Source organism: Strongyloides ratti (genome assembly GCF_001040885.1).
Source record: "Strongyloides ratti genome assembly S_ratti_ED321, chromosome : 2".
Classification (NCBI taxonomy): domain Eukaryota; kingdom Metazoa; phylum Nematoda; class Chromadorea; order Rhabditida; family Strongyloididae; genus Strongyloides; species Strongyloides ratti.
The window spans coordinates 8,723,544-8,750,710 of record NC_037308.1 but is presented as its reverse complement, the minus strand read 5'-3'; the positions used below and the strand labels follow the sequence as shown (position 1 = coordinate 8,750,710).

The following is a 27,167-nucleotide window of genomic DNA, read 5'->3' as shown; positions in this document are numbered from 1 at the left end:
AATGTTTTCTGAACTTTTTTTTCATCAAAATTAATCCTTATTTTGTCTTATTAATTCTATCCTATATTTAGATGATAAATCATTGTTATACTACTATAGTAATTTATCTTAAGTTTAATTTTATATGGTCAAAGATCTTAAAAAACAAAAAATTATAGTTGGTAATATGTATTATTGTTAGAAAAGTTTTTATACATATATTTTAAATATTTTTTTTAGGTTTTTATAAAACTAATTGTTTACATGATATAAAATTATATATAATTTAAAAGTAAAAAAACAATCAACATTTTTTTTCATTTTAAATTAAAATTGAAATCAAATTTATAAATAGAGGATCATCATTAATACAGTTGAAGAAAATAATTTATTTTTATTTTTCAAAAATTTTAATACAAATAAGTTGAAAAACGTCATAAATAAAAAATGAATGAATATAAATAACCTTTTAAAGTTTAATACATTAGCAAGAGAATAATTTTCTCTAAAATTACTACATAAATACTCTTTGTTTTTTAATATAATATGTACTAAAGAAAATTTATAATAAATGTATTATTTTTGCAGAATATATATTACATAAAAGTATAATGAAAATGTCAAGTAGAAAAAAAATTAAAAATATTATAATATTATTTTAATAACAATTCAAATGATTTTCAACTAATTATATTTTTAAATTTCTTTATAATTAGTAAAATTAAAAAAATTTCTGGTTGAAGAGTATTTGTTGTCATTTTAATATATATATATATATAATCATGAGACTTTATAATTTCATATTGATAGTGTGGTTAAATATCATTAATGTAGGTTATAGTTATTGAAACAGTATAAATGAATAAATATTTGGATTAAGTGAAAAAATAATTTGTATTAGTTTTAGTAAAATTACACTGAGCAACACTTTATATAGTCAAATATAAATCTGTATATTTTATCGTCTATCATTTTTATTTATTAGACATTTACAAATTATATATTGTTGCCATATTTTAATACTAATTAATTATAACGAGATAAATTAATGATATTTTATAGATAGAAATTAAATTTATTTTTTTTTTGATTAAAATTACATTTTCTACCATGTTATTTTATATAAATGAAAAAGAAAACTTTTAGTACTATACTTTATTTGTAAAAATGTATACTTTAAAAATAAAAAAGCTGTAAATGAAATATACTATAATGTACAAAAATGTTGTAAATATAATGAGGGCGCAAAGTATTGTATGGTCTTAGAACGATATTGGTACATTTTCAGTGGTATATTGTGTACCCTACATGGTTAAACGCTTAGTTTTTCCATGTTTTGTGGATTGACTTTTCTTCTTGTAAATTGTTTGTTATATTTCATCTAAATATATGCCGAAAAATTAATAATAATTTGTCTAATGGTTGAATGTCCAATGGATCCCTTAACACAAGGGCCAGAAGAGTGTATTAGAGATGAGGTTACAAAGACAATGGCTATCATTCTTGAAGATATTGGATTTTCAGGAGTGACTGTGGAAGCATTAACTGAATTAATTAGATTATTTGAGACATATTTTTGTACTCTGAGTAAAAGAACAATAAGTTTTGCTAATTTAGGTAATTAATAACAACAAAAATTTTTCTCTTCTTTAACAATATATTTTTGTCTTTTTATGTAGCTAATCGAGCTGAACCAAGTGTTAATGATGTTTTCCATAGCTTAAAGACGATGCATAATAAAGTTTCTGAAATATCTGATTTTGTTAAACAAATTGATATGCCAAAAAGAGATCTTTATCATGGTCTTCCATTTATTGTTGAAAGAAATCAAGTTGTTAGTAGAGAAAAACCACCAAAAGAAGATATTGTTGAAGATCTTGATAAAGTGGAAGAAGAAAATATTGCTCCATCAGAGGACAATGAAGAAAATCAAAAAAACATTGAAACTAATATTGTGGAAAAGACCACGAAATCAAAATTTTTAACACTATTTAAAGGTCAAAAAGTTACCGATTTAGGATTTGAAATTGTTTCTACTAAAAAACCAAAACCACCACCAGAACCCATTAAAGTTGAAAATAAAGATATAGAAGAATCTGTTAAAATTAAATTTCCTAAACGTGATATTCCCAAAGTGGATACCTCAAGAAATTCTAATAACACTTGCAAATCTCCAAAAGTTTCCGAAATGGCTTCATCATCCAAACCGCCTCTTACAAATTTTCCCTTGCTTGGTAATTTAAATTTAAATGATCTGGCTAATCAAACATTTCTACAACAACTTATGGCAAATTATAGTGCTACTGCAGCTATGTTTGGAATAGGGAAAATTCCACCTGATGCTGCTACACAACTTAATTTACTTGCTCAATGTGATATGATTTCTAAACTTGTATCTCATAATTTTTCTTTCCAGAAAGTACAAAATAATGCACAATCAATTGATCAAGCAATTCAAAGATTTGTTAGTGGTAATATTAATATTCAAGAACAACAGCCTTATAATAATCACCAACAAAAAGGGCCACAAACACAACAATTTTCTCAATTTACACAACAAAAAAGTAAACAATCTTGTAAAGAGGATTCTATTGATATGACTATTGAAAATGTTCTCAAGAATGTCACAGCTTCTCCAACCGCAACATTTATTCCATCACAAGTGAAAGTTCCTTCTAAAAAAGTTAACAAAATTAAAGAAGATCACTCTAAATCTGCAACAGATTCTTCTGGTCTCAAATTTGATACACCAACAAGTAGTATTTCTAAAATCGGTGGTTCCAACCAAAATAGTGTTAATAAATTTAATGATAGTAGTTTTTTGAATATTAGTTCCACAATGCCTTTAGCAGAGTCAACACCCAAAATAGGATATAATAAAGAATTCAATAAACAAACACCTGTACTTCCAAAAATTATAAATAAATCAGTTCAATTAACTGAAACTGATAAAGAGAGAGAAAAACGTGAAAAGCGAGAACGTAAAGAAAAGAAACGTGAAAAAAAGAGACGTAAAAGAGAGGAACGTGAAAGACTTCTACAAACTTTAAATTCATCTGAAATTGATAAAAAAGTTGGACAAACAAATATGCCTAATAAAAATTTACAACCATTAACAATTGATGTAAAATCTTCAGATAATTCTGATGCTGCTAGTATTTCATCCTTGTTTACACCAGTTGAAAAGAAACTTCCAATAAAACTTACTTTTAAAAGAACAAACTCTTCTGTTACAAGTCCAACCGTATTGACAGCAACTCCTTTAACGTCTCAACTTGCTGATTCCAAAGGTACATATAGCCCAATATTAAATAAATCATCATCTAATGACATAATAGTTAATGAAGATTTAAAAGTTAAAGTAAAACCTATAAATGATACCACAAATACATCAACAATAGTAGGAAGACAAAATGATGAAATAAAGCAGGTAAAAAGTATCGAACCTGATAATTTGAATGTGGATAAAAAGAAACACAAAAAAGAAAAAGGAACATTGAAAGTTGAAAATAATGTTTCTTTTCCATCAACAAATCCAGATATGTTAAAGAGTAAAATTAAAAAAAAAGATAAAGATAAGAAAAAAATAACGGAACCACCAACAATACCAACGGTAATAGGTTCGTTTAATGATAATGGCTCCGATTATATACGTAATTTAAAAGAAAAGATGGCGAAAGAAAATAAGATCCAGGCATCAACTAGTAGTAGTCACTGTATCAATAAAGACAAAAGTAAAGAGAGTAGCATTGTAGTTGATAAAGAATCATCACCAATCAAAAGGCCAATGACACCAATATCTTTTTCTAGACCAGGTAGTGGCCCTTTGGACATAGAGAAAGAAGAGAGGGGTAAATCACAGGTGAAAAATATATTAAATAATTTTGGTGTATCACCAACCAAAAATAAAGATAAAAAAGAAAAAAAAAAAAAAAGTAATGACGGTCTTTCTTTTAACATAAAAAAATCAAATTCTTTTAAACAGTCTTCAGGTGGAAAGATGTCTAATTTGTTTCCATTACATAAAAAATCTCCATCTCTTAATGAAGATAGTGGTAAAACAATGTTATTACCATTAAATGAAACACCGCCTGGTCCAATAACTCTTCCTTCTATCAGTGGAAATGGAGGTGATGATGAAGAAAGGTTATGGATATGTCCAAAATGTCATGTAGCTTACAATGAAGATGCAGAGATGGTTGGTTGTGATACATGCGAATGCTGGTATCATTTTCATTGTGTTGGTCTTATAGTAGCGCCAGCAGAACATGAATCCTGGTTTTGTGAAGATTGTCTAAAAAAAGAAAAAAACAAAGATAGAAAACGTAAAAATTCCAAAGATCTTAATAAAAGTAATTCTTCAAAAAAGATGAAAATATAATTATGATCTTATAGCGACAAAAATTACCGTTTACAACCCTTAGAATACCAAATAGCATTGTTCATTATATCGGTTTAACTAGATGTTTAAAAAACTTTTACTATTTTTATTTTATTTTATTGAATATGTTTAAATTATTTGTATAAAAAAAAGAAAAATACATTGTTTTAATCCTATGTACATAGGTGAGAAGTGAGTTATGAAAAGTTTTTTTTTAACTTTTTAAATAACTTTTTCTAAGGTAAAAATGTGCTGGTAACAAAAAGTGCAATTATTTTTCCAAAAAAACTACGTTTTTCATATAAATATTCCAGTAATAACTAGCATCTGCTGCAAAAATGGTGGTTTGAAATGAAACTTGACCTAAAGGTGTGTAGAAAGATTGGAAAAACAGTTGTGATGTTAATTTTTTGTAAAAAATAATTTTAAAGTTAGGCTTGTGCTTAGAGATTTTAATATTATATTTTCAAATAAATTAATTTTAAATTTGTATAAATACTATTTAATGTATAAAATATGACTTATAATTTATTACAGAAAAATAAAATTAATTATTATTAATATGTTTTTAAAGAGTGAAAAAATAATGTTCAAATAAAACTTTCTAATTGATTTGTGTTTTGAAGATTTTTTTTTAACAAATTGTTAACAGTAGATAATTTATGATGATCTGTTTAACATTTTATTATTAGAATATGTCAGCTTTATGTCACACTTGTATGTTTTTTTTATAAAATTAAACATTACATCTCTATTTTAAAATATAAGTATAATTTTAAACTGATATTATTAATTTACAACATAAATATTAAATTTTTTCTATGAAATATGAGAATTTTTAATTTTTCATAAAAATAAAATGTGTAATAAATAAATGTTAGATATGTATGATGATTATTAAAGATAATTAAGTATTAAATTTCGTAATATGTCAAGTCTTTTGTGGCAAACACAATGATAAATGTATGTTATAAATTATAAATAACTGCCCCAATTTATTTTCCTCTTTAACAATGTATACTTAAAAAAAAACATTAAATAAAACCAATGTTAATGTTTACTATTTTTAAGTATATTGTTGATTTTTAGAAATTTTTTTTTCCTGTCAAGATTTTTCTTGGATCTATTTGGTAATGTGATACCTTTTTAAGAAAGCATCTAGTTTTTTGTAATATAACAGGGTGAAATTTCTTTGTTGGTTGATAAAAACAATAAAAATGAATACTGGAGATCCTTTACGTTATGTTGGAATAAAATTCTGCCCAGAATGGTATGTCTAATATACTTAATATATTTTTATTTGTTAATTTTTTAGTAACAATATGTTATATCCACAGGAAGATAAAGAAAGAAGAAAATTGCAGTTTGCCTGTAGACATTGTGATTTTCGTCAGGATGATGATTCTAATTGTATTTATGTTAACAAACTCATTCAGGATGTTGAGTATGTTTAATTTTTTTTTTTAAATGTAATAACATTTTTCAGTGAGTTGAGACACATTGTTCCTGAAATTTACCAAGATCCGACTTTGCCAACAACTGAAGAACATCCATGTCCTGTATGTGGTAACCAACAAAGTGTATTTTTTCATGCACAGACCAGAAAAGCTGAGGATGAGATGAGGTTGTACTATGCTTGCAAAAATCCTGAATGCTGTCATAGATGGTGTGAATAAATTGCAATCTTAGTTTTTTTTTCATCATTGTAATTATTTGTACATTTTATTTTATTTACATTTTTTTTGAAAATATAATTAGCAATCAGTTTAACAATTAATCTTTGTTACTTTAAATTTTGATTATATTAGTTTTTTAACTTAATTTTAAGAATAATATATTAAAGCTTATCATCTGTGATAAAATTTTTTGGATATTGTTGTATTTTTCTTATCAACTTCAAGGAATAAAGGACGATTGTATTTTTTACTGTTTTTTTCTTATAGGAATTATTACCAAAGGAATAATTTTATACTTCAACAAAAATTGAAAATATATTATGATTAGCTGGTGTAGTATTGTGACAACAAAAAGTCATTTGCTTTGTTAATTCTTTCCTTCTTGTAATATTTTTTTTAATTATTAGACAAAACAAAAAAATAAACTTTTAGATTGGGCAATGTGAAATAATATTAATAGATGAATAATATATTAAATATCTTTTAATCTAACTTCATTTATTATTGTCATACTGTAGTAATATTTCTGTAACAAATATTGATAACATTATTAAAAATGCAGATTATAATATAAAATTATTGTTTGTTTTCTAGAAAATAATAATTATATTCAAATTAATTTGAAATTTAATGAATTGTTTTTTTTTCTTTTTGTTTTTCATTGAAATTTAAAACCATATAATTGTTTTTTAAATTTAAATATTTCGTAAGATAATTTCTATTAATTTCGGGTTATACTTATTGTAAAAGCATAAAATATTTTTTTTTTTTATTTTATTCTTTAAAAGAAAAATTAATACAATCTCCTGATATTACAAAGAAGGCAAATGAAATGTTGTTCAATCTTTGAAAAAGGATAAAAAGAAATAAAATTATATAAGATTGAATTAAAAAAAAAAAGAGAATTATACAATAATTTTAGATGAGTTTAAAAAAAAGTTTAATTAGATAAGTTGATGGAAGAAAAAATTTTTTCTATTGTTTAACCAGAAAAACATAACGGAAGAAGATGATTGCAAAAATAAAGAAGACCATAAAGACAATACTTACTTAACAGTGATAAAAATAGAAAGAATATGAGCATTGTTAAAAATATTAATATTTAATCTCAAAATAATGGATTGGATAGAATGTCGTTATTTACTGAATTTCATATGCATAAGAAAAAAAAAATTTGAATATATTAAATAATAAAAAATAAAACAAAAAATAGGAAATTTGACACAAACTACAAAACTTGTTAGAAAAAATTTCTTAATACTGCCTGTGGAATTGAATAAAATATAGAATACATTTATCATAAATAATGGAAAATGTTACAAAAAAAGAAAAACTTTTAAAAGAAATATATATTTATCATCATTAGAAAAAGAAATCAATAGATTTATTAATATCAATAAATAAATTTAATATTACTGTACTAAAAATATTTTATAAATAGTGAAGAAACTTTAAAAGGAAAAAAATTATTAAAAAAAAACAGGAACCCAGTCTAGTGATATAATTAACAAAAGTATTAAACATCGGTAAATGATAGCATAAATTTATTAAAAAAAATATTATTTTATGCAATTAAATATAATTATTTTAAGTAAAAAGTTTTTTTCCACAAGAAATTTATTATTTTTTACTTTGATGTAGAGATAAAATATAATTTTATCATAGTTATTTTTTGAATTAAATATTAGTCATGTTTTTTTTTAATAATTGTTCAATTATTTTTCGTCTTTTATAGATTAAATATATTATTTTTTTTTTATTATGAGTGATTTATTTATATACACGTCATGCAAACGTCCCAAACTTTTTTTCTCAAATTTTTTTTGAAAGTTGTTGATGAGTACAAGGACACTTGATGTTAGTTGGTTTGAGTTATCAAAAAAAAAAAGTTTTCTTTTATAAAATATAATAAATGTATTGTTTATTTAAAATGATGATACTATTATATATAGTTTTTTTTTTTAAAGAATCGTACAGCAACGGCATATTCCTCTAGCCGGTGGTGGGTCAACGACTTGAGGAGTTGGTGGAGCAAAGTATGCTTGAACAGTAGTTTCATAATTTCTACTTTCTTCAAATTTAGATATTGCTGCTTTACTAATATTTTGACAATCAAAAAGGCAAACCTTACGGAGACTTTTAAACTCATAAAGATGCTCAAATACATTATCATTAATTTCTGGTAAATTATCTAGCTCTAATTCTTTTAATGAATAAGTACAACCTTCTGCTAGTATTTTAATACCGTTGTTTGTTATTCCTTCACAATGACTTAATACTAAATGTTCCAAATTAAAGGAACCTTTAGAAATGTAATATAATGAATTGTCTGTAAGTGAGGAACAATCTTCAATGTCAAGTTTTTTTATTTGTTTGCAAAATCTAGCTACAAATTGAATTGATAAATCACTCAACAATTCACCACCAGCCATTTCTAAAGTTTTAAGGGAACGAAGACTTTGTGATAATGTCATAACACCATTATCATTAATTGTATTACAATTAGAAATATTTAAATATTCCAAATTGGTAAATCTTAATGAAATATCATTTAAAGTTCTTTCTGTTGCCATTGTTAACATTAAATTTAAATGTATAAGTGGAAAAGTTTCTTTTGATAACATACCAAAACAATTCTCTGTCAATCCACTACAACCTTTAACAAGTAACTTCCGTAAATTTTTACACTTTGATAATAAATAGGTTATTCCTTTATCTTGAATATTTTTATTCCAATTAAAGTTAATTTCTTCCAATAATGTACAATTATTGACAATTGCCATAATACCAATATCAGTGATATCCAAACAATTTTCAAAATCAAGGAATTTCAAATACTTACAATATTTACCCAAATATTCACAGGTCAAATCAGTAATCTTTTTACAATTACCTAATGATAAAGCTTCAATATTTCTACAATTAACAGCAAAAATTCTTAAAGCTCCATCTTGAATATTTTGACAACCACGTAAAGAAAGTTTTCTTAAAAAATATCCGCTTCTTCTTGAAATGTTTTCAACAACAGATGGTTTGATATCTTTCTGGTAGTCAAAGAAATTAACAACCATCCAATTAGCTCCATTCATTGCAAGACTATTCCATAGTTTGCATACCTGTGCTCCTTGACATAACGACTTCATATCCAAGTATGAAAAGACCCTAATAATAAAAAAAAAAAATAAATAAAATATTTATAAAAAAAATAAAATCAAACCGTAATAAAACTTCATTAGGCAAAATGTCATTTATATTTTCTTCCTCATCTTTTAGTTCCATATATTCTAATTTTTTTTTCAAATCAAAACTTTTACCATCCATACTTGTGATAAGATAACTCTGAACATTAATTTTATTATAATTTTCTGGACAAATATTTCTCCACACAATACTATTTTTATTTTTTTCTTGAAGAATTATTTCACCATTAGACAAGGATTCTGGAGTCCTGGCAGTAGAATCAAAAACTTTTGAAGCCATTCCATTAACCTATATATATAGATATATGGAAAGTGTAAAAGAATACATAAATTATATGTAAAATAATAATGCCTATTTGTATATATAAAGTTTTGATAAAAAAAAAGAGTGAGAAATAACGATTCTTATTTAAAAAAAAAATGGTTTTTTTTATTTGTCACGTAAACTTGATAAATCAAAAATAGTTTATTTTCAATAAAACCTTATAATACATATGACGACTGTGTCGAAGTACAAGATAAGAATGTTTTTCTAAGTGGAAATATTACATGATTTTAGATATAACTATCACCAAATACTAATAATAGTTATTAAAGAATAAAAGGTGTAAATAAATAATATATATATTATATATATATATATATATATATATCTTTATTTATTTTATAGTATTATTAAGTGCTTAAAAAAAACATCAATATAAATTATTTATTATAAGTAATAATAATACTATATTCACATTTTATTATCCTCTTCTAGTACTTTATATTTATTTTTTAATTTAAGAACTACACAACCACTAATAAAGACAGCTATTAATTTTTTTGAAATTTTAATTTATCATCTCTAAAAAAAAATATTATTTTTATAATATTTTTCTTTTCCAACTAAATTTTCTAATTATTTATACAACTTAATTCAGTTATAAAAAGTTCAATGAATACAAAAATAAAAAAAAAAGTAATTTTTAAAAATTAATGTATTACAAATAAATATATATATATATATATATATATATATTAAATAATATTATAAAAAAATAATATTTATCAGGCACGAGAATGGATTTTAAATGTAAAAGAAAGGAGTTAGAGACATAAACCTTACTGCTAATCTATAAAAATATATGATAATTTCTGTTAACCAATAACGCTACCTGGAATAATTAAATTCCAAAAAAATACTGCTACATCCCATGAAGTGTAATGTATTTGATAAATAAAAAAAAAATCGTATCACATGATTTGTATGATGGAGAATCATGAATTAAAATATTAATCTTAACCTGATCACATGTTCTAATAGAGAGAGTACAGATAATATAGAAAAAAAAAATATTTTTTTTTATTTTGACCACTATAACATCAAACAACGGATTATGTAAAGCTATTTTTACCACAAATAATTAAGTAAGAAAAAAAATAAGCGCACCATTTATATATATATATATATAAAGAGTAAAATTTTATTACCCTCCTCAATTGACCAAAAAGAATTTTTATAACATTCTTATTTTAAAAAATTAGAGAGATAGATAATAAGATAAAAAAAAACGTGGAATAGAAGAAGGAAGTAGACTCATTTTATAAGATTAATTTTTATCCAATAGCCATACGAAAAGCTGATATATAAGTGTCATATGAAAATGAGAAAGAAAAAGATGAGAGAGGGTAAATGAAAAAAAAAGAGAATAAAAAAAAAGAAAAATAAAAAAAAATTTAAAGGTAAAATAAAATTAACTTCATTTTTATTATAATCTTAAATATTTTGTTAATTTATTTATCAAATAACTTTATTAAGTATTTTTTATTTTGTATTATTATTTGTTTCACTCATAATTATTAATCTTTAATAATCATAAAAAAAAAACCAAGTTAATAATAATAGTAACTGTAAATAATTGTAAATATAGTTAACTTAAAAGAAATTTATATTATTTTCCATTAAAACTTTATTTTTCCTTCAAACAGTTATCATTATTTGCCTCTTCTCCTATTTTTTTACTTACTCTTAACAAATAATAGAGTAGAAAAAATTATTTTGAAATTTATATACATATGTGAATACATAAAACATAAATATATATACATATATATCAAAATGTTGGTTTTTTAGTTTTCTATTTTTATTATAACTTGATAAATGATAAAAAAAAAAAATGTAATAGTAATTGAGGATTGATAGTATAAAATACATAAAAACTGTTTTTTATCATTGATGCTTTTATGTAAATATACAAAATTATCTAATATAGGTGATTGAAAATTAGTAAATAATTGAAAAAAAAAAAAAAAAGTGGGACGAATGAAGAATAGAAGTAGTGTTACAAGATTTTGTATCTATCTATTACTACTACATAGAAGGTAAGTAAAATATTTTAATAAAAAAAAAAATTTTCTCTTTGTATTTTAAAAAGTAATAGTAATATAAATTTCTAATTTTAAAATCACATGAGTGTTACAAAAATCAGTTTGTTTTTTTTGTTTGTTAATTGATGATTTTTAAATATATTTAACTATATTTATATTTAAACAAAAAAAAAAATAAAAAAAATAAAAAGTTGCAAAATAATGTATATTAATTGATAGAATTATTATAATAATCGTATTTTAATATATATAACTGTTACATTTAATCATTGATATTTAAAAAAAAAATGATTAAACAAATAATATCTACTAAAACAAAAAAGTCTTAAAAAGTTAGACAACACCTAACCAATAAAAATACATATCTTCATTGCACAATCAAAAAAGAATTGGTTGAAATGAATTATATAAATTTATATTCAAGTATGGGTGCATTGTCCTTCTCTCCTTCCTATACATAATATTATTTTATTTATTTCATTTATTTCACAGATCAAATATCAAAGACAAAACAAAATATTTGATAAGTATTTTTTTTTTTTGAATTAATGACCAATGAAGTAAACAAAATAAAAAAGAAGGAAAATAATTAACAGTTGACAATATAAACAAATAAAAAAAAATATTTATGCATCGTGAGGGAGGTAAATAATATGATATTCTAAATTTAATAATCTTATTTGTGCTTTTTCATACTCAGGAGCCACTCCAGTTTCCTTGACATAAAGGTGTAAGGAGAAAAACAAATTTCTCCATATATAAATATTTAACCTTGTGTTTTAGGTGAAAAATATTTTTTTTTTTTTTGTTTAATTTAAAAAAATAAGACAATAATAAAAAAAGGAAAAAACACGCTCCCATTTATAATGGGAAAAAAAAGATATATATTAAAAAAAAAAAAAAAATCTAACATACCTCTCGTTGTTTTGCTTTAACTTTTTTTGGAACACAATTAATTTTCTTATTTTTAATTTCTCCAAATTCAGTTACCTGCATCTGAAGAGGAATTTTAGTTGTAGAAGGATGAGTACTAGTAAACAAATATTTTTCTATATTATTTTTTTTTTTATTTGATATTTGACTATTCATTTCATCATCTATAATATAATTGTAATAGTAACCATTGATAGGTGGTTCTTGAACAGCTACAATATCTTTATATAAAGACCTTTTATCACTAGTAGGTAAATTTCGCCTTTTTCCTGATATATGAATATGCTTGTCACTAGTAGAATGATATATATTATGGAGAATATAATTAGTGGATGAACTTTGAGAGGACTGTGCCATTCTCTGGAAAATGAGTCAATTATTTTATAAATTCATAAACCTTTTATACAACTTTTTTACTTTCTATATTTTTAAAGAAAAAAATATGTCCTTTTAAGGAACATACTCAAAAATGTGCGTGTGGGTGAATAAATGGATATATATATATATATATATATGTATCTACAGGCATAATGTATAATATATATATATATATATTTTTTTTTTCTTTTTATAAAATGTCCTTTTAAAGAAAAGAGACTCTTTCGTTCTTACTACATTTTTTTTTTTTATTATTATTTTATCTCATTATATGGTGTAGTATATTAAAAAGAGAAGGAAGAACATTTTAGTAATTTAGAAGCAAATATAAAAAAGTGTCTATATAGACTATTTAAAAGAAAACATACATTTTTTAATCTCCTTCTTTTTTTTCCTCTTCTACTTTTTCTTTTCTTTTCATTTTTAGAAATTTTTTCTTCTTTATAACTTTTCCCATTAAAATGCCATAAAGAAACTTTATCAGACTCTGTATCATTTATTTTTTCAAGTTCATTATCATCTCTACTTCCATTAAATATACAATTTCCTTCATTATCAATATCTTCAAAAGAAAGGTCTACAATTGAAGAGTTATTATTATCTCCTCTTTTTGATGTAAGAATATTACCAAATCTAATAAATCTTCTAGATCTCCTTCTATCAGTTGTACCCTCCTGATCACCATCACCATTGGTAGTATTATTTTTAAAAGCAAAATAAGTTTCAAGATGAGTTGGTATTAAAGAAAAATATCTGAGAAAGCTCATCATCTATCTCCTGAGCTTCTGCAAGACAAAAATAATATTTAAAAAAAAACATATATATATATATATATATAAATAAAAGTAAATATTAAGTATAAAAAAATTAACATGGACCAATGGATGTTTTTTAATGTTATTTTTCTTTTACACTTCTCTCTTCTACCGATTTAAATAAATATATATATATGTATCGCCTGTTTCTTAAAAATAAAAAAATCTTTTCCAATATTTATTATATATTTAATGTAAAAAAAAAGAAGTAAGTGGATGTGTATAATATTAAATAGAGGAAAAAAAAAATTTTTTAAGTAAGAGACAAAATATTTAGGTGTTAGATTATATATTCAATAATAAATATTTTAACTTTGAGACAATAATTAATAAAAAAAAAGTCATCATTTATTTTTAAAAATATTAATATTGATAGATATAAAAAAAAATAATCAAATTGTAAATCAAATTGCAAAAAAAAAGACCAATTCTATTAATTGATATATATGTATTTTTTAACTAAAGAAAAGTAGATTTTGAAAAAAGATAACAAATATGTATAAATTCTTTATGATAATAAAAATATGTCTATTAAAATTGTATATGTATTAGAAGGCATATATTTCAAGTAAATAAGTAAAAACAAAATTTTTTTTTTTTTGATAAATAAGAAAAAAAAGATATCTAATGATAGGAGAATGATACAAAATATTGTTAATAAAATTTAAATTAAGATCGTTTAGTTAATCAGAAAAAGAAATAAAAATTTTTTATTTATTTTTTTTTTAAAGATTGTTAGTTTAAAAAAAATAATGAGAAATAAAAAGAGAAGGACATGTTAACTTATTCATTGGAGTAGCTTCATCCCAATCCATATGTTGTTATAGGTTTTTTTTTTAACATTTATTATTTTGTCCACTGCTTTTATATATTTTTATAATATATGATGATGGAATATAGAAAGACTTTTTCTGTTGTTTTAAAAATAGCTATCACACTTTATATACCGATAATGTATATCTATAAAATAATATGTTGATTGAAAACAATTGTAAAAAAATAGAAATATATTTTATATATAGTATCTTTTTTTCTCTTCTTTCTTTTGTTTCCTTCTTTTATAATATGAATAAAATTTAACTTAATTACTATAACTATTCTTTTTGTACTTTTAGATGTCATTAAAATTATGTATTACTTTTTATCACCATCCCATGCCATTTTAAAAACACAATCATCAAATACTATTGATACACTTGATAAGGGCAATATAAAGACTATTTTCAATGTCAAGGGATATTAAATCAATGAAAATAAAAAAAAAATAATTTTCTAAATTAGCTTTTATTTTCATTAAAAATATTTTGATAAATTTATAAAAAGCTTAACATAAATATATCTTTTATGTTAAAAAATTAAAAATATAATAATCACATGTGAATAACTGTATAGTTATATATATATACAAGTACACTTAACACTATATTACTACACTTAAAAAGGCAATTTTTTTTCCATCAACAAAAACTGAGATAGTGGAAAAGAAGAAAAAAAAAAAAGAAGGAAACAACTATCAGTTATTTATTTTTTCAATTCACTCTTTTTGCCAAAAATATTATTTTCAAAGTAGGCTTTTTTATCATGATAAATATTACTCAAAAATAGGTGAAAATTTATTTTTAGTAAAAAAAAAACAAAACTTTTTTCATATTTTAATGAAAATAGTTAATTGAATTCATTATTAATATTTTAGTAGGAAAAAAATACAACATTAAAATTTTTCACTTCCTCTATTTTAAAAAAAAAAAACTAATAATTATTAATTATAAAAAGTAACATATATATATATATTATTTATCAAGATATTTGCAATTTAAAAAAAAAAATATTTTTCTATACAAAATACAAGAATTCAATTGAAAAAAAAAATAGAAGCGCATAAACAAATAATTATAAAATCTCTTTTATATTCCATAATATAATAATAAAATATTTATAATAATATTAATCTTTTACATTTCTTTTCTTTATCGTACTTTAAATATTTCTTTCTATATATATAATTTTTTTTTTGTGAAAGTAAAAAAAGAAAAAAAAAATTTTTTTTTTAAATATATATTGTATAAAAAAATAATTTTACCTATACATATAAAGATTATGAGGAGAAATGTTTTGATGTAAATTCTTGTGAAAAAGAAATAAAAAAAATAATAATATATTTATCTAACTAAAAAAGAAAAATGTCTTGAACTTAAAATGATCTTTTATCAAATGACTATCTATGTTATAAAAAAATAACAATGTGTAGGAAGACTATATTTTATAGGAAAAAAAATAAAGAAATAGAGGAAAGTATTATTTTATCAATTTATGGTATCTTTAGGCAAAATAAAAATAAAAAAAAAAAAGAAAAAATATTTATAGTATATTTTGAAATGACTTAACTGACTTATTTTTTGGTTTTTTTTTTATATTATAAAAGAGAGATTTTCGAGGAAGGCAAAAAAAAAAAAAATTAATTATTACATATAATTCTTTATACATTTTGATATATACTAAAGGCTATCGTCATTAAAAATCTTTGTTAGTAAAATTGAAATGTTGATTATGTTAAAATTGAGAATTAAAAAACTAAAAAATAATTTGCATTTTACAAAATTTTTTTTTTTTAAAAATTACTTTTCACTTTTAAAAGGGAAATATTTTGTAATGGTTATGAAATTAAAAAAAAAAAAGTTAAATGTCATTTGTGGTTTGACAGGAAAGTTTTATAAAAAAAATATATATAATTGATATGAAATAAAATTAAATACATATTTTTTTTGTTTATAAATTTTATTATTTTTTTCTTTAAATTATTATTATTAATAATAAAAACAGACTTGATAAAAGAATTGATACAATTAACAAAAGTATATTCAACTGTTAATGAAGTAAAAAAAAATTCAAAAAGAATAATTAATTTTATAAAAAAATAAAAACAACATAGTTAATGTACACTAAAGGTTTTTTGTTAACGGCTACAACTTTTATTTGTACTTTAACATTAAGACTTTTTTGTTTAAAAATATAAAAGGTGATTTTTGTTGAAATTATATGATAGTTAGGAGTTATATGCCATAAATGCGAGTTCCACAGTAAGTTCCATCTTGAAGAAGAATGGTGATTTTTTTAAGAAATAGATGTATGAGTAGTTGTTTAATGATAACAATATGCAAGAGAAAAAAATAATAATAATAATTTTTGGTAAAGGTTTGTCCCACAAAATACCAAGAAAAATACAGAAATATATTTTAGTTTTTGTATTGAAGTATCGTTAATTTAAAGAGAATCATTTTTGTTTAAAAACATATAACTTAGTTAAACAACAAGTAATACCAAATAATTTTTAAAAAAAAAAATTTGATTTGTATATAGGTTCTTTTTAATTTGAATTAACGATAAAATGTTTAAACAGGTTCACAGGCTGCTTTAACTAATTCATCAAAAGATTGATTGAAACATCTTTTTAATTCTTCATATGTTACTATTAAAACATTTTTTCCATCACTTGAAACTAATTGTATCCTTTCCGGAGAACCTGAATCTAATTTATTTAGACATCCTATAATATGTGCCATATCCATCCATGGTTGGCCGGCATTATTATGTTGATGAAAAACATAATTTCGAAAAAGTTTTAACATATATCTTGAACCTGTCTCAGACCAATTTTCATTTAATCCTATACAAGTAGGTCTCTCTGTAATACAATTTAATTTAGTTAAAAGTCTAAATAATCTACTACATTCCATTTCTTTCATTAATTCATTCTCCAATGTATCTATTTTAATTTGTTGATGTCCTAATTGCATATAATATCGAGCTCCAATCATTGGCATAAGATCATTAATATTTTTAATTTTATAATTAATTAAATATTGAATGCAATTTTTTAAATCCATTGAATAATTTTGTCCCACCATTCCCAATGCAGTGGCATATTGTTGTTGTGAAATATTAACTCTACCACAAGCAAGTTGAAGAAGAAGAAAACCAAAAGAAAATAAATCTTCACGCATAGCCTCTTCCATATTAACATTTTGATCTAAATTTTTAATATCATGAACTGAAACATTACTAAGTAATATTCTTGTTTCACCAAAAATAAGAATTTTACATAAATTAATTGATCTTGCACCCATTTTAAGACCATGTACCACACGTAATGCATCAGAAATTTGAATAATTATATTCCATAAAAAACTTTCTTGTAACAAACCACCAGCTCTAATATTTGGAGAATTTCTAGAATTCTTGGATGGATAATTATCTATTAACATATTAGGATTAGAAAAAAATCTACTTTTAAGAGATTCAGCATTTGGATAGTAATCATAAATCATTGCAAGTGCTAAAAAATAAAGTTAAAAAAAAATTGTTAACATATCAAAACATACAATTATCAGAAAAAGCTCTAGTTAAAAGAACTTCTTTTAGTTGTACAATGTTAACATGAACAAGTTTCTTTAAATTCTCAACCACACATTGCATCTTTTTAGGATTATAATTTTTATAATTAATTATTCTTTTTATACAATAAGGTTGGTTGTCTCTAACATGAAAGCATTTATATGTATTAGTTTTTTCAGTTAATGATTGTTGAGGTCTATCTATTCCAGGTATTTTCATTCGATCCAATGGTACTAAAAGTCGATATTTGTCAACTTCTTGAGGAACTTCATTAAATATTGGACTAGTTGGATCAAGACGATAATTTATGGCCAATTGTCTACGAATTAATTCTCCTTTAAGTTCATCTGATATAAAGTAGGTTGCAGGAATTGGACCAAATCCATTATATTTTCCAGAATGAGGTAATTCTATATATTGATACATTCCATCAGTTCCTTCAGTTTGTGGTTGTTGCTGATAAGTAGTATTTTGAGGGACTATTAAATTATTACCTGATTCTACACACGCCCCTGGATTAAAAAAATATGTAGTACCATTTAAATTTTCCTGAACAAAAGGTTTTCCACTACTACTTGGAGTTCCATCACGATTTGAAGAATGTTGTTGAGATCTAATGTTACTTCCAGATCCATTACCAATTCCTGAAACTAAAGGTGAATGAAAATGTGGTAGGTAAACAGAAGGTTGATCTCCATTAGTATTTGGTAAAGAAACAGAATTATTAAATGTTGATACCATATCATTATTGTAATGAGCATAATAAGGATTTGTTGGTATTCCATTTCTAGTATGTATTGGAGATGCATATGGTGATCCCATTCCATAAACTTGACCTTGAATAATTGAATTTTTTGAATTATGCATATAAGATGCAAGCCTTGAACCATCAGGTATTCGTGGAAGATCTCCCTGTTGTGTATAATGTGGCATAATTCTTTTCCTTATTAAAAATGTATCCCTTATATTATAATATAATAAAAACTTATTTGATATGACAACTTATTTATTAAATCTCTCTAATGAGAAAGATTAAATGAATATAGATAATTTGGGTGTTTATTTTTTTTTTATTAAATATTTGGTAAATAATAAAATTATTTGAGAAATCAAAATTTCTTTATCTTTAAATGACGATTCTTTCTACTAAAATATATTATAGGGTTCGTCTAATTATACAAGAAAAAAAAATATATATAATTAGTACTACAAGGAAAATATTGAAAATTATTTTTCTTATTTCGATTTATTTTTTCCTTGTTCTTCCTTCTTTTTTTTTCTAAAGATATAAATAAAAAAAAATACAATATGTAAAAAAAATGATATTATAATATAATGTTAATAAAAAAAGATATTAAAAATTAACGATTAAATTATATAATTAAAAATATATATTATTAATAAAAAGTATATCTTTATACTATTTCACAATATAACTATTGTATAAACATTAACCATTGTTTGGAATAAAATTAAGATGATTGAAACAATATAAAATAAAAAAAATTATTTTTGCCTATTTAATTTAAAAAAAAATATATATTATACAAAAAATGACATCGATTTGTTGGAAGAAAAAAATTTTAAATAAAGTTTTCAGGGAGATAATAGATAATTATTTTTTATTGACGGATTTAGATATGTAATAAACACATACGAAGTTTCAAGGATAGAAGTTACGACATGTTTTCTTTTCGAGACCATTATTGCAAGAAAGAGAAAATGCGCAAGTTATTAAAAGCGAATGCCGAATCTTTTTAAGAAATCAGTGTAAAAATGTAACATTAGTTAAGGTAAACTTCATTATAAAAGTATAATATTTACTCTAGACTCATATTTTGTTTTGTAACTTATCTTAAATAACTACTCTTACACTAGATAGTGTTAGAAAGTTTTTTACAAATCATATAGAAAAATAAGGAATTCAATATGATACAATTTATATTATTAAAAAAAAAAATACAATATTAAAATAATAAATATTTTTTACATTATAATAATAAAACTTTTAATTTAAACTAAAAAAAAGATAAATTTAAATTTTATTCTTATTATTGACAACTACTAAATTTATCTGGAAAAATTTTTGTATTGAGCATTATAATTTTGTATCAATTACACAATGATATATTATTAAATAAGAAATATAAAATGAAATATTTTTAATAATGTAAACAACAAACTAAGATACAATAAAAATTAAATTAAGGATGACAATGTTTGTATTGTGGGTAAAAAAAAAGTACTTTTATATATATATTCTAGATAATAATTACCAAAAAAAAAATAAAATATAATAGTAAATATTATTATAGTCCTAAAATTTATTAAAAAAAAAGACAAAATAGTTTTACAAGATATTATTAATTACACCTATTAAATATTTAATTCTTTTTTTTTATAAAAATCACACAAAGTAATTTTCTTAATGAATACATGTAATTAAAAATTTACTTATATTTGTTTCAAAAAATTAAAATTATAAGTAAGAAAAAAAAAAGGAGCAAAACAACATTTATTTGGTTAATAGTGAAATATTCGTTATAATTTATATATGTATATATGGAGTAGTTCGATATAAATACATTTCAAAAGTATAGTTTCTTTGTATTGTATTAGATTTTTAAGTAATGAAATTTAATGAGAATAAAATTTAATTAAGAAACAATAAAGTTAAGATATAAAAATTTAAAAAATTACTATTGAAATATATAATATTTAAAAATATATTTTATGAAATAAATTGTTTTATTATATATAAATGTCATAATAAATTAATATGATTATTAAATATTTTTAGAAGAAAAAAAAATTATAATTTATATTGTTATAAGAAAAAGTATTATATTTTCAAAATCACATCCCAAGGATAAAGGGACCTTTGTCGCGTGATTAAGTATAAAGTAAAATATAAATACTTTTAATTTTTATGTATATATGGATTGATATAACATTTCGAAATTAAAAAATTATAAAAAAAAAAATTAAACAGTAATTTATTAAAAAAAAAAAATTGTTTTTCACCTTTTTTTTTATATAATAATTTTTTTTTTTTGTAAAAGGTTAACCTATTCGTCATAGAAATATTTTTTAATACTAAATCACTTTTTTTAAAACTCAACAGACACCTCAATTTTAGTTTTATCTTTTTCCTACTATAATTTATAATTTTTTCTCTCTTTCATATGCTATTAGCAGACAACATTTGTCATTTTATAAATAATATCCTATCAGTACATTGTAAAGTATGTTAAATTAAACATGTACTGATTAAAAGAACACAAAATTTACTTGATAATTAAATGTTAACATTTCAATTAATTCAAAGCTTATGATAATATTATAGAAAAAAAAAAACTTTTATTAAATAGAAAATAAACTAAAAAGAAAATTACAACGCACTATCTTATAGTAAAAATGATTAGTGAAAAGGTGCAAAATATTATGTGTAAAAAAATCTTAAATAGCATTTATTTTTATTGAATAAAAAACATTATATTTACAATCACATGGTAACACCAAAGATTATAGATAAGAGACAACATATTAAAATAAAACTTTTTTTTTTGTTAGATTTTTTTTTTATTATTATTCTATTTTTTTTTAAATATAAAAAAAATTTTACAACTAATTTTTAGATTAATATATGTCAGTTACTTAATAAATATAAACAAATATTATGAAGCTATTTAATAAAAAAAAAGTGTGATTATGGTATATTAAATTAAATTTATAAAAGTAAAAAATATATGCACATTTTTTTTTTAAACATTCAATATATTTAAGAAGATTATTAAAATATCTATTTTATATGTGTGAAAATTAATAAAATGAATAAACTAATATGAATGTTATTACAATTAAATGTCTTTTTTTTATTGTATATTTAAAAAAAAAAAAATTCTATTCAAAAAAATTTAATTTTTAATTTTAATACTATAAGTAATATATGTATATCATTTTCATTATAAATTTTCTATTGAATATTTTAAAGTTACTACATCATTTTAATGTGATTACCTTATTTAATGTTAACCAAAAATATTTAAAATGAAATATTTTTTATTAGAAGTTGTTTATTGATTCAAAAAATATAATATATGATGGTATGTAATGTTGAAAAATGTATGGTAGAAAGGAGGGGGGCGACAAGTTGGGTAATAATGTAGAAGCATAAAATTATATATAAATATTAAAATGTATATGTATAGAATTCATATTATATTTATATATACATTTGTGGATGACACAACTGAAGCGGAAATAGAAAAAAAAAATGAAAAGTAAAAAAAGAGGAAGTCAAAATATAATATTATATATATTTCGGAATGGTGTTGGCCATTTATTTGAAGAACTAACCTTTCAATATATATTTTAAACGATTTTTATTTTCTATGGTATCTTTATATAATTTTAATATTATAATTTTATGAATTTTATATATATTTTTTAATTTGATTTTTGATATATCATGTATTTTATTATTATTTTTACTTAGAATTATACTAAAAAATAACAGAATTCAATGATGATTAATGAAAAAATGAGAAACAAAAAATTGTTAGAACTATGAAATATTATTCTACCATATTTTTATATAGATAATTTGTAATAACTAGATTTACTTTATATGATGTCACTTGTATTTTTTTTTAAATGCTTTCTATAAATCTTAAAAATTCATTGCATGCAAATTTTTTTTTTATTCTATATGAATGACAAACTTTTCTTGATATCACAAGTATTATGATTAAAATGTTATTTTTTTTTTGTTAAAATTTTTTGAAGACAAAGAAAAATAGTTAAGTGATTATATTTTATTACATTATAAACTTTTTGGCAGTTAAAGGAAAAAATTGTACTTTGTTGTAATTTTTTGTTTTCTTTTTTAAAGATAACATATTAATACACTTTTATAAATGAAGGAAGATCTGAAGAGATCGACATAAGACTATACCTATATATCATGGAATCATTTTAAAAAAAATTAGAAAATGTAAAAAAAATAAAAAAACTAAAGATAAAAATCAATAAAATACTTGCAATAGAAATCTTTTCATTATTCTGAGACCAAAAGGAATTAATAATAAATTATAGTAGTATGAAAAATGTATAATTTTTAATCCTTAGTTAGGACAGCAAATCTATTCTTGCTTAGTAATGCTTCTGTCGGGCAGTTTTTATCATTTTTCTAAAAAAAAACAGCAATATTTATTTGACAATTACTACATTTTTAACATACCTTTTCCTTTTTTTTGGTATTTCTATTTCTTTTAGTTGGGCTTGGCTTGGCAACATTTGTTTCTTTAACCATATTACTTATATTGTTACATTTTTCTGTTTCAATTTTATTTCTTAACTCATCTGCATTTTCACTTGCACTAAAGTAATCATCAATATTAGAATCTGCTGGTGATACCATTTGCGGAGAAATTGTTTCATTATATTTTATATTTGTTTGAATTCTTGGTGGTCTACTTGAAGTACTTTTAAAACTTTTAATTGATGATACTGATAAAGCACTTCCCATATCATCTTGACTTTTTTTTTCATTTAATGGTAAAATCATTTCTGTTAATGATGGTGGAGAAGATGCTGCAGATAGTGGTTGAGATACATCAGTAGCGATAAATTTTAAATCTTCAATAGACTTATTTTCTACTTTGCCTTCATTAACATTTCTACTATTTGATGACTGTGAATTATTTCTTTTATTTTGATTTTTTATAAAATCATGTTTCTTATCTTGTCCCTTATTATAACCTCCTTTTGTATTGGAATTAATAAAAGTTCTAACATTTATTGAATTTTCACGTTTCTTTAATTCACTATTACTATCATGATATTGTGAGATTCTTCTAGGAAGTGTATTACTTTTAAAATTACTCTTAATTCCTTGATTATTTAAATTAGAATTATTTCCTGTAGGTGGAAGTGTATCATCTTGTTCATTTGATGTATTATTTTGATGAGTTTGTTTTTGTGTATTATTATGCTGAAATCGAGCACTTTGGCTTCCACTATATTTATGATAATTATCCTTTTTAGTAAAATGATTATTTCCACTTTTAACAGAATGATAATTTCTTCTAAAATTATCTTTTGGGTATATATTTTTCTTATCTTCAAGAATTTTTTCCTCTAAAACTTCTTTTTCTACTGGACATTCTTCTGTTTTTGATTGTGAAATTTTTTCTTCTGATATTTTTGTATTATTTTGTTCATTTTTAGTTTTATTATAAGCTTCTGCAGCTGCATTTTTTTCTCTTCTTTCTTTGCACCATATATCAAGAACAGTGTCTTCAACTGATGTAGTATTATTTTTTATTTTTTCATGTGAGCTATCACATCGTGAAGATCCAAGAAGTGAAGAATTACTACTATAATGTGAAGTAACAGAAGCAGTTTCACTCTTCACTGGACCAGAATGACTTTGTTTTATAAGATTATTTCTATGATTATTAAAAAATTCAAATTGTTGGTTGTTAACTTTATCTCCAGTGTGTCCTCCACCACTATTAGGCATAGAATGTCTTTGATTATAATTATTTTTATTATAATAATTACCATGATTTGATGATCTTTGTTGGATTCCTTTCATATTATTATCCTTATTAAAGTTTCCACTTTTAGGATGATTATCATAGTAATGAGGTCCTTGTTTCTTTTGATAATTATTATCATTATTTCTATAATTTCCAAATCTATTATTTCCTTGGTATTCTCTTGACAATCTAACATCTTGATAAACACCACTTCTATTATCAATTACTTGATTTTTATATCCTTCAACTTGTTCTTTAGAAGTATTATTATCATTATTAATATTTTGTTGATTTGTTCCTTTAAGTTTAATAATTAATTTTATATAATTTTCAACATGCTCATTTAAGTTTAAAGCTTTAATCATTGAATTCCTATTTTTAAAATATACCAAATATACGGATTCAAATTGTTTTTCATTAGTAATTAATTCTCCAGATGTTGTTTTAATACCATCATGTTTAATTTTATATTTCATAAATATTTCATCTAATAAACCTTTTGTTAATTTTTTAATTTTTTTAGGATCATCTCCGACAACTGTTATAACATATTCATTGTTAGATGGTGTCTCTTGGCTACTACAATTTTCATTCTCTTTATATATATTATTATCAGATACTTCATTTTTCTTTTCTTCTTCTACAATTGTAGACCAATCCATTCCTTGTATACCAGATTGTTTTAACATATTAGATAAACTATTTATTGAACCTTCTGTTGGATTTATACAATTGTCATTAGTCATTCCCCCTTGTTCTTCAACAATTTCAACAGGAGTATGAGATATTTGCCTTGGGTCTGATGGTACATTAACTGAATCTGTCTCTGAATAAGCATATTCTTCTACTGATCCATTTGGACAACTATTAAATGAATTCACCTGTACCAAACCACCAGATGTTGATGGTTCTAATCCATTTGGATGAGGAGTACATTGATAGTTATCTAAAAATAAATAAATATATATATTATATACATATATATTAAATAAAATATATAATTAATTATAAACTAACCAATTATTTCTTGTTCTGAAGGTTCATTATCTTGTACCATTTCTTTGGGAGGTTCCTTTGAAAAAACAAGACCCGTCGACGTCATATGTCCATACAAATACACTCCATCTTTATTTTTTTGTACAAATATTTTAGTTTTTTCTTTAATTTCTGGAACAATAGGTGGTTGATTTATTTGAGTAGGTATTACATGTTGGGGTCCACTATTATTTGTCATCATCATATTCATTGGCATTGAATAAAAATTTCCAGGATGTCCATATAATGGTGGTATATGTGGTGCTTTTTGATTATTTCTAAATGAATTACCACCATTTCTTTGATGATAAATTCCTTGTGACGAAGATGGTAATCCTCCATGTATATTAGGTTGTTGATTTGATGATCCTGGTACTATACTTACCATTTGTGGTGGTGGAAGAACATGATGTTGTTGTGGATTATAATTATAACCATCTCCTGGTACTGGTCCACCCATATTTGATTGAATCATTGGAGAATAATAACCAACAATTGGTGGAGGCATTTGAATGCCTTGTGGTATTGGTCCACCCATAAATGGTGGTCCTCCTTGAGGATTATTAACAAAACCTGGCATTGTCATTATACCTTGTGTTGGAGGAGGATTTTGTTGATAAATATTTCCACTAACTGTTTGTGGATGTGGTGTCTGTCCTTGTTGTCCATGAATACCAGGTGGGTAAACATATGGATGATTTCCTTGTGGTAATGCTGGTCCCATTCCATGTGTAATATTTGTACTATTTATCGAATGAATATTTCTTGGGTTATTAACTGAACTTCCAACACTATTATTACCAGGAATAGAAGGAGGTGGTGTACTAAAATTTTGTGTATATGGTGGAGGAACTTTTGATGGAATTGGCATGGCAAGTAATGGTGTTGTTTGTGGATGATTTGTAGGCATATTATTGTGACGATTGCCTTCTCCAGCATTTTGAGTTAGAGTTAGTGGTACTTGCGGTTGGTGAGCCCTCGATTGGCTTTTATTTGTATGCATATCTACAAAAATATTTAAAATAATAATAATAATTATAAATAGAGTTATATGATTTAATAATAGTATAAAAGCGAAAAGTATATTTACAAAAATATTATATAACCAGTGTGTATGTAGTTATTTATATTAAAATAAATTTTTAAATAAATGTTTTTAATCATAACGAAAATTGATGGAAATATTTCTCAAACGATCAATCATTTAAATGCAACCCAAACAGGCACCATAACATAAAATTATGTTAAAAAAAAATGAATTAAAATTTTTAAAAGATACTATCACAATTTGTAAATATACCATTTTAGTTATCTATGAATAATTTAGATTAGGAACATTTTTTTTAATAAAATTAATATATGTTTTAAAAATAATTAAATTTAAAAATTGCGATTGCATATAACAAAAGTGGGTATGATAAAAAAAAATTATCTTGGATCAATATGCATTGTTAGTCTAATGT

At 22.5% G+C, this 27,167-nt stretch overlaps 5 protein-coding genes across 5 annotated transcripts; 2 read left to right on the top strand and 3 right to left on the bottom strand.

The window, feature by feature from the left end:
- Positions 1 to 1,397: 1,397 nt before the first annotated feature.
- On the top strand, positions 1,398 to 4,403 carry SRAE_2000278400 (Transcription initiation factor TFIID subunit 3; the record flags this gene model as incomplete). The annotated part of the gene is made up of 4 exons (XM_024653894.1): positions 1,398 to 1,596; positions 1,659 to 3,269; positions 3,318 to 4,331; positions 4,375 to 4,403. 4 exons carry the CDS (start codon positions 1,398 to 1,400, stop codon positions 4,401 to 4,403), a joined length of 2,853 nt encoding a protein of 950 aa, XP_024507326.1.
- Positions 4,404 to 5,314: 911 nt separating this feature from the next.
- SRAE_2000278300 (DNA-directed RNA polymerase II subunit RPB9) lies at positions 5,315 to 6,036 on the top strand (the record flags this gene model as incomplete). The annotated part of the gene is made up of 5 exons (XM_024653893.1): positions 5,315 to 5,323; positions 5,450 to 5,490; positions 5,541 to 5,630; positions 5,676 to 5,804; positions 5,847 to 6,036. 5 exons carry the CDS (start codon positions 5,315 to 5,317, stop codon positions 6,034 to 6,036), a joined length of 459 nt encoding a protein of 152 aa, XP_024507325.1.
- Positions 6,037 to 7,997: 1,961 nt separating this feature from the next.
- Positions 7,998 to 13,687, bottom strand: SRAE_2000278200 (F-box domain and Leucine-rich repeat, cysteine-containing subtype-containing protein; the record flags this gene model as incomplete). The annotated part of the gene is made up of 6 exons (XM_024653892.1): positions 7,998 to 8,599; positions 8,663 to 9,198; positions 9,254 to 9,525; positions 12,522 to 12,899; positions 13,286 to 13,494; positions 13,546 to 13,687. The coding sequence occupies 6 exons, from the start codon at positions 13,685 to 13,687 to the stop codon at positions 7,998 to 8,000; spliced, it is 2,139 nt and encodes a 712-aa protein (XP_024507324.1).
- A 3,434-nt stretch (positions 13,688 to 17,121) lies between these two features.
- On the bottom strand, positions 17,122 to 19,057 carry SRAE_2000278100 (PAB-dependent poly(A)-specific ribonuclease subunit PAN3; the record flags this gene model as incomplete). The annotated part of the gene is made up of 4 exons (XM_024653891.1): positions 17,122 to 18,065; positions 18,112 to 18,580; positions 18,619 to 18,624; positions 18,680 to 19,057. 4 exons carry the CDS (start codon positions 19,055 to 19,057, stop codon positions 17,122 to 17,124), a joined length of 1,797 nt encoding a protein of 598 aa, XP_024507323.1.
- Positions 19,058 to 23,243: 4,186 nt separating this feature from the next.
- Positions 23,244 to 26,614, bottom strand: SRAE_2000278000 (Hypothetical protein; the record flags this gene model as incomplete). Its single annotated transcript, XM_024653890.1, has 3 exons — positions 23,244 to 23,315; positions 23,367 to 25,615; positions 25,687 to 26,614. 3 exons carry the CDS (start codon positions 26,612 to 26,614, stop codon positions 23,244 to 23,246), a joined length of 3,249 nt encoding a protein of 1,082 aa, XP_024507322.1.
- Between the last annotated feature and the right edge of the window lie 553 nt (positions 26,615 to 27,167).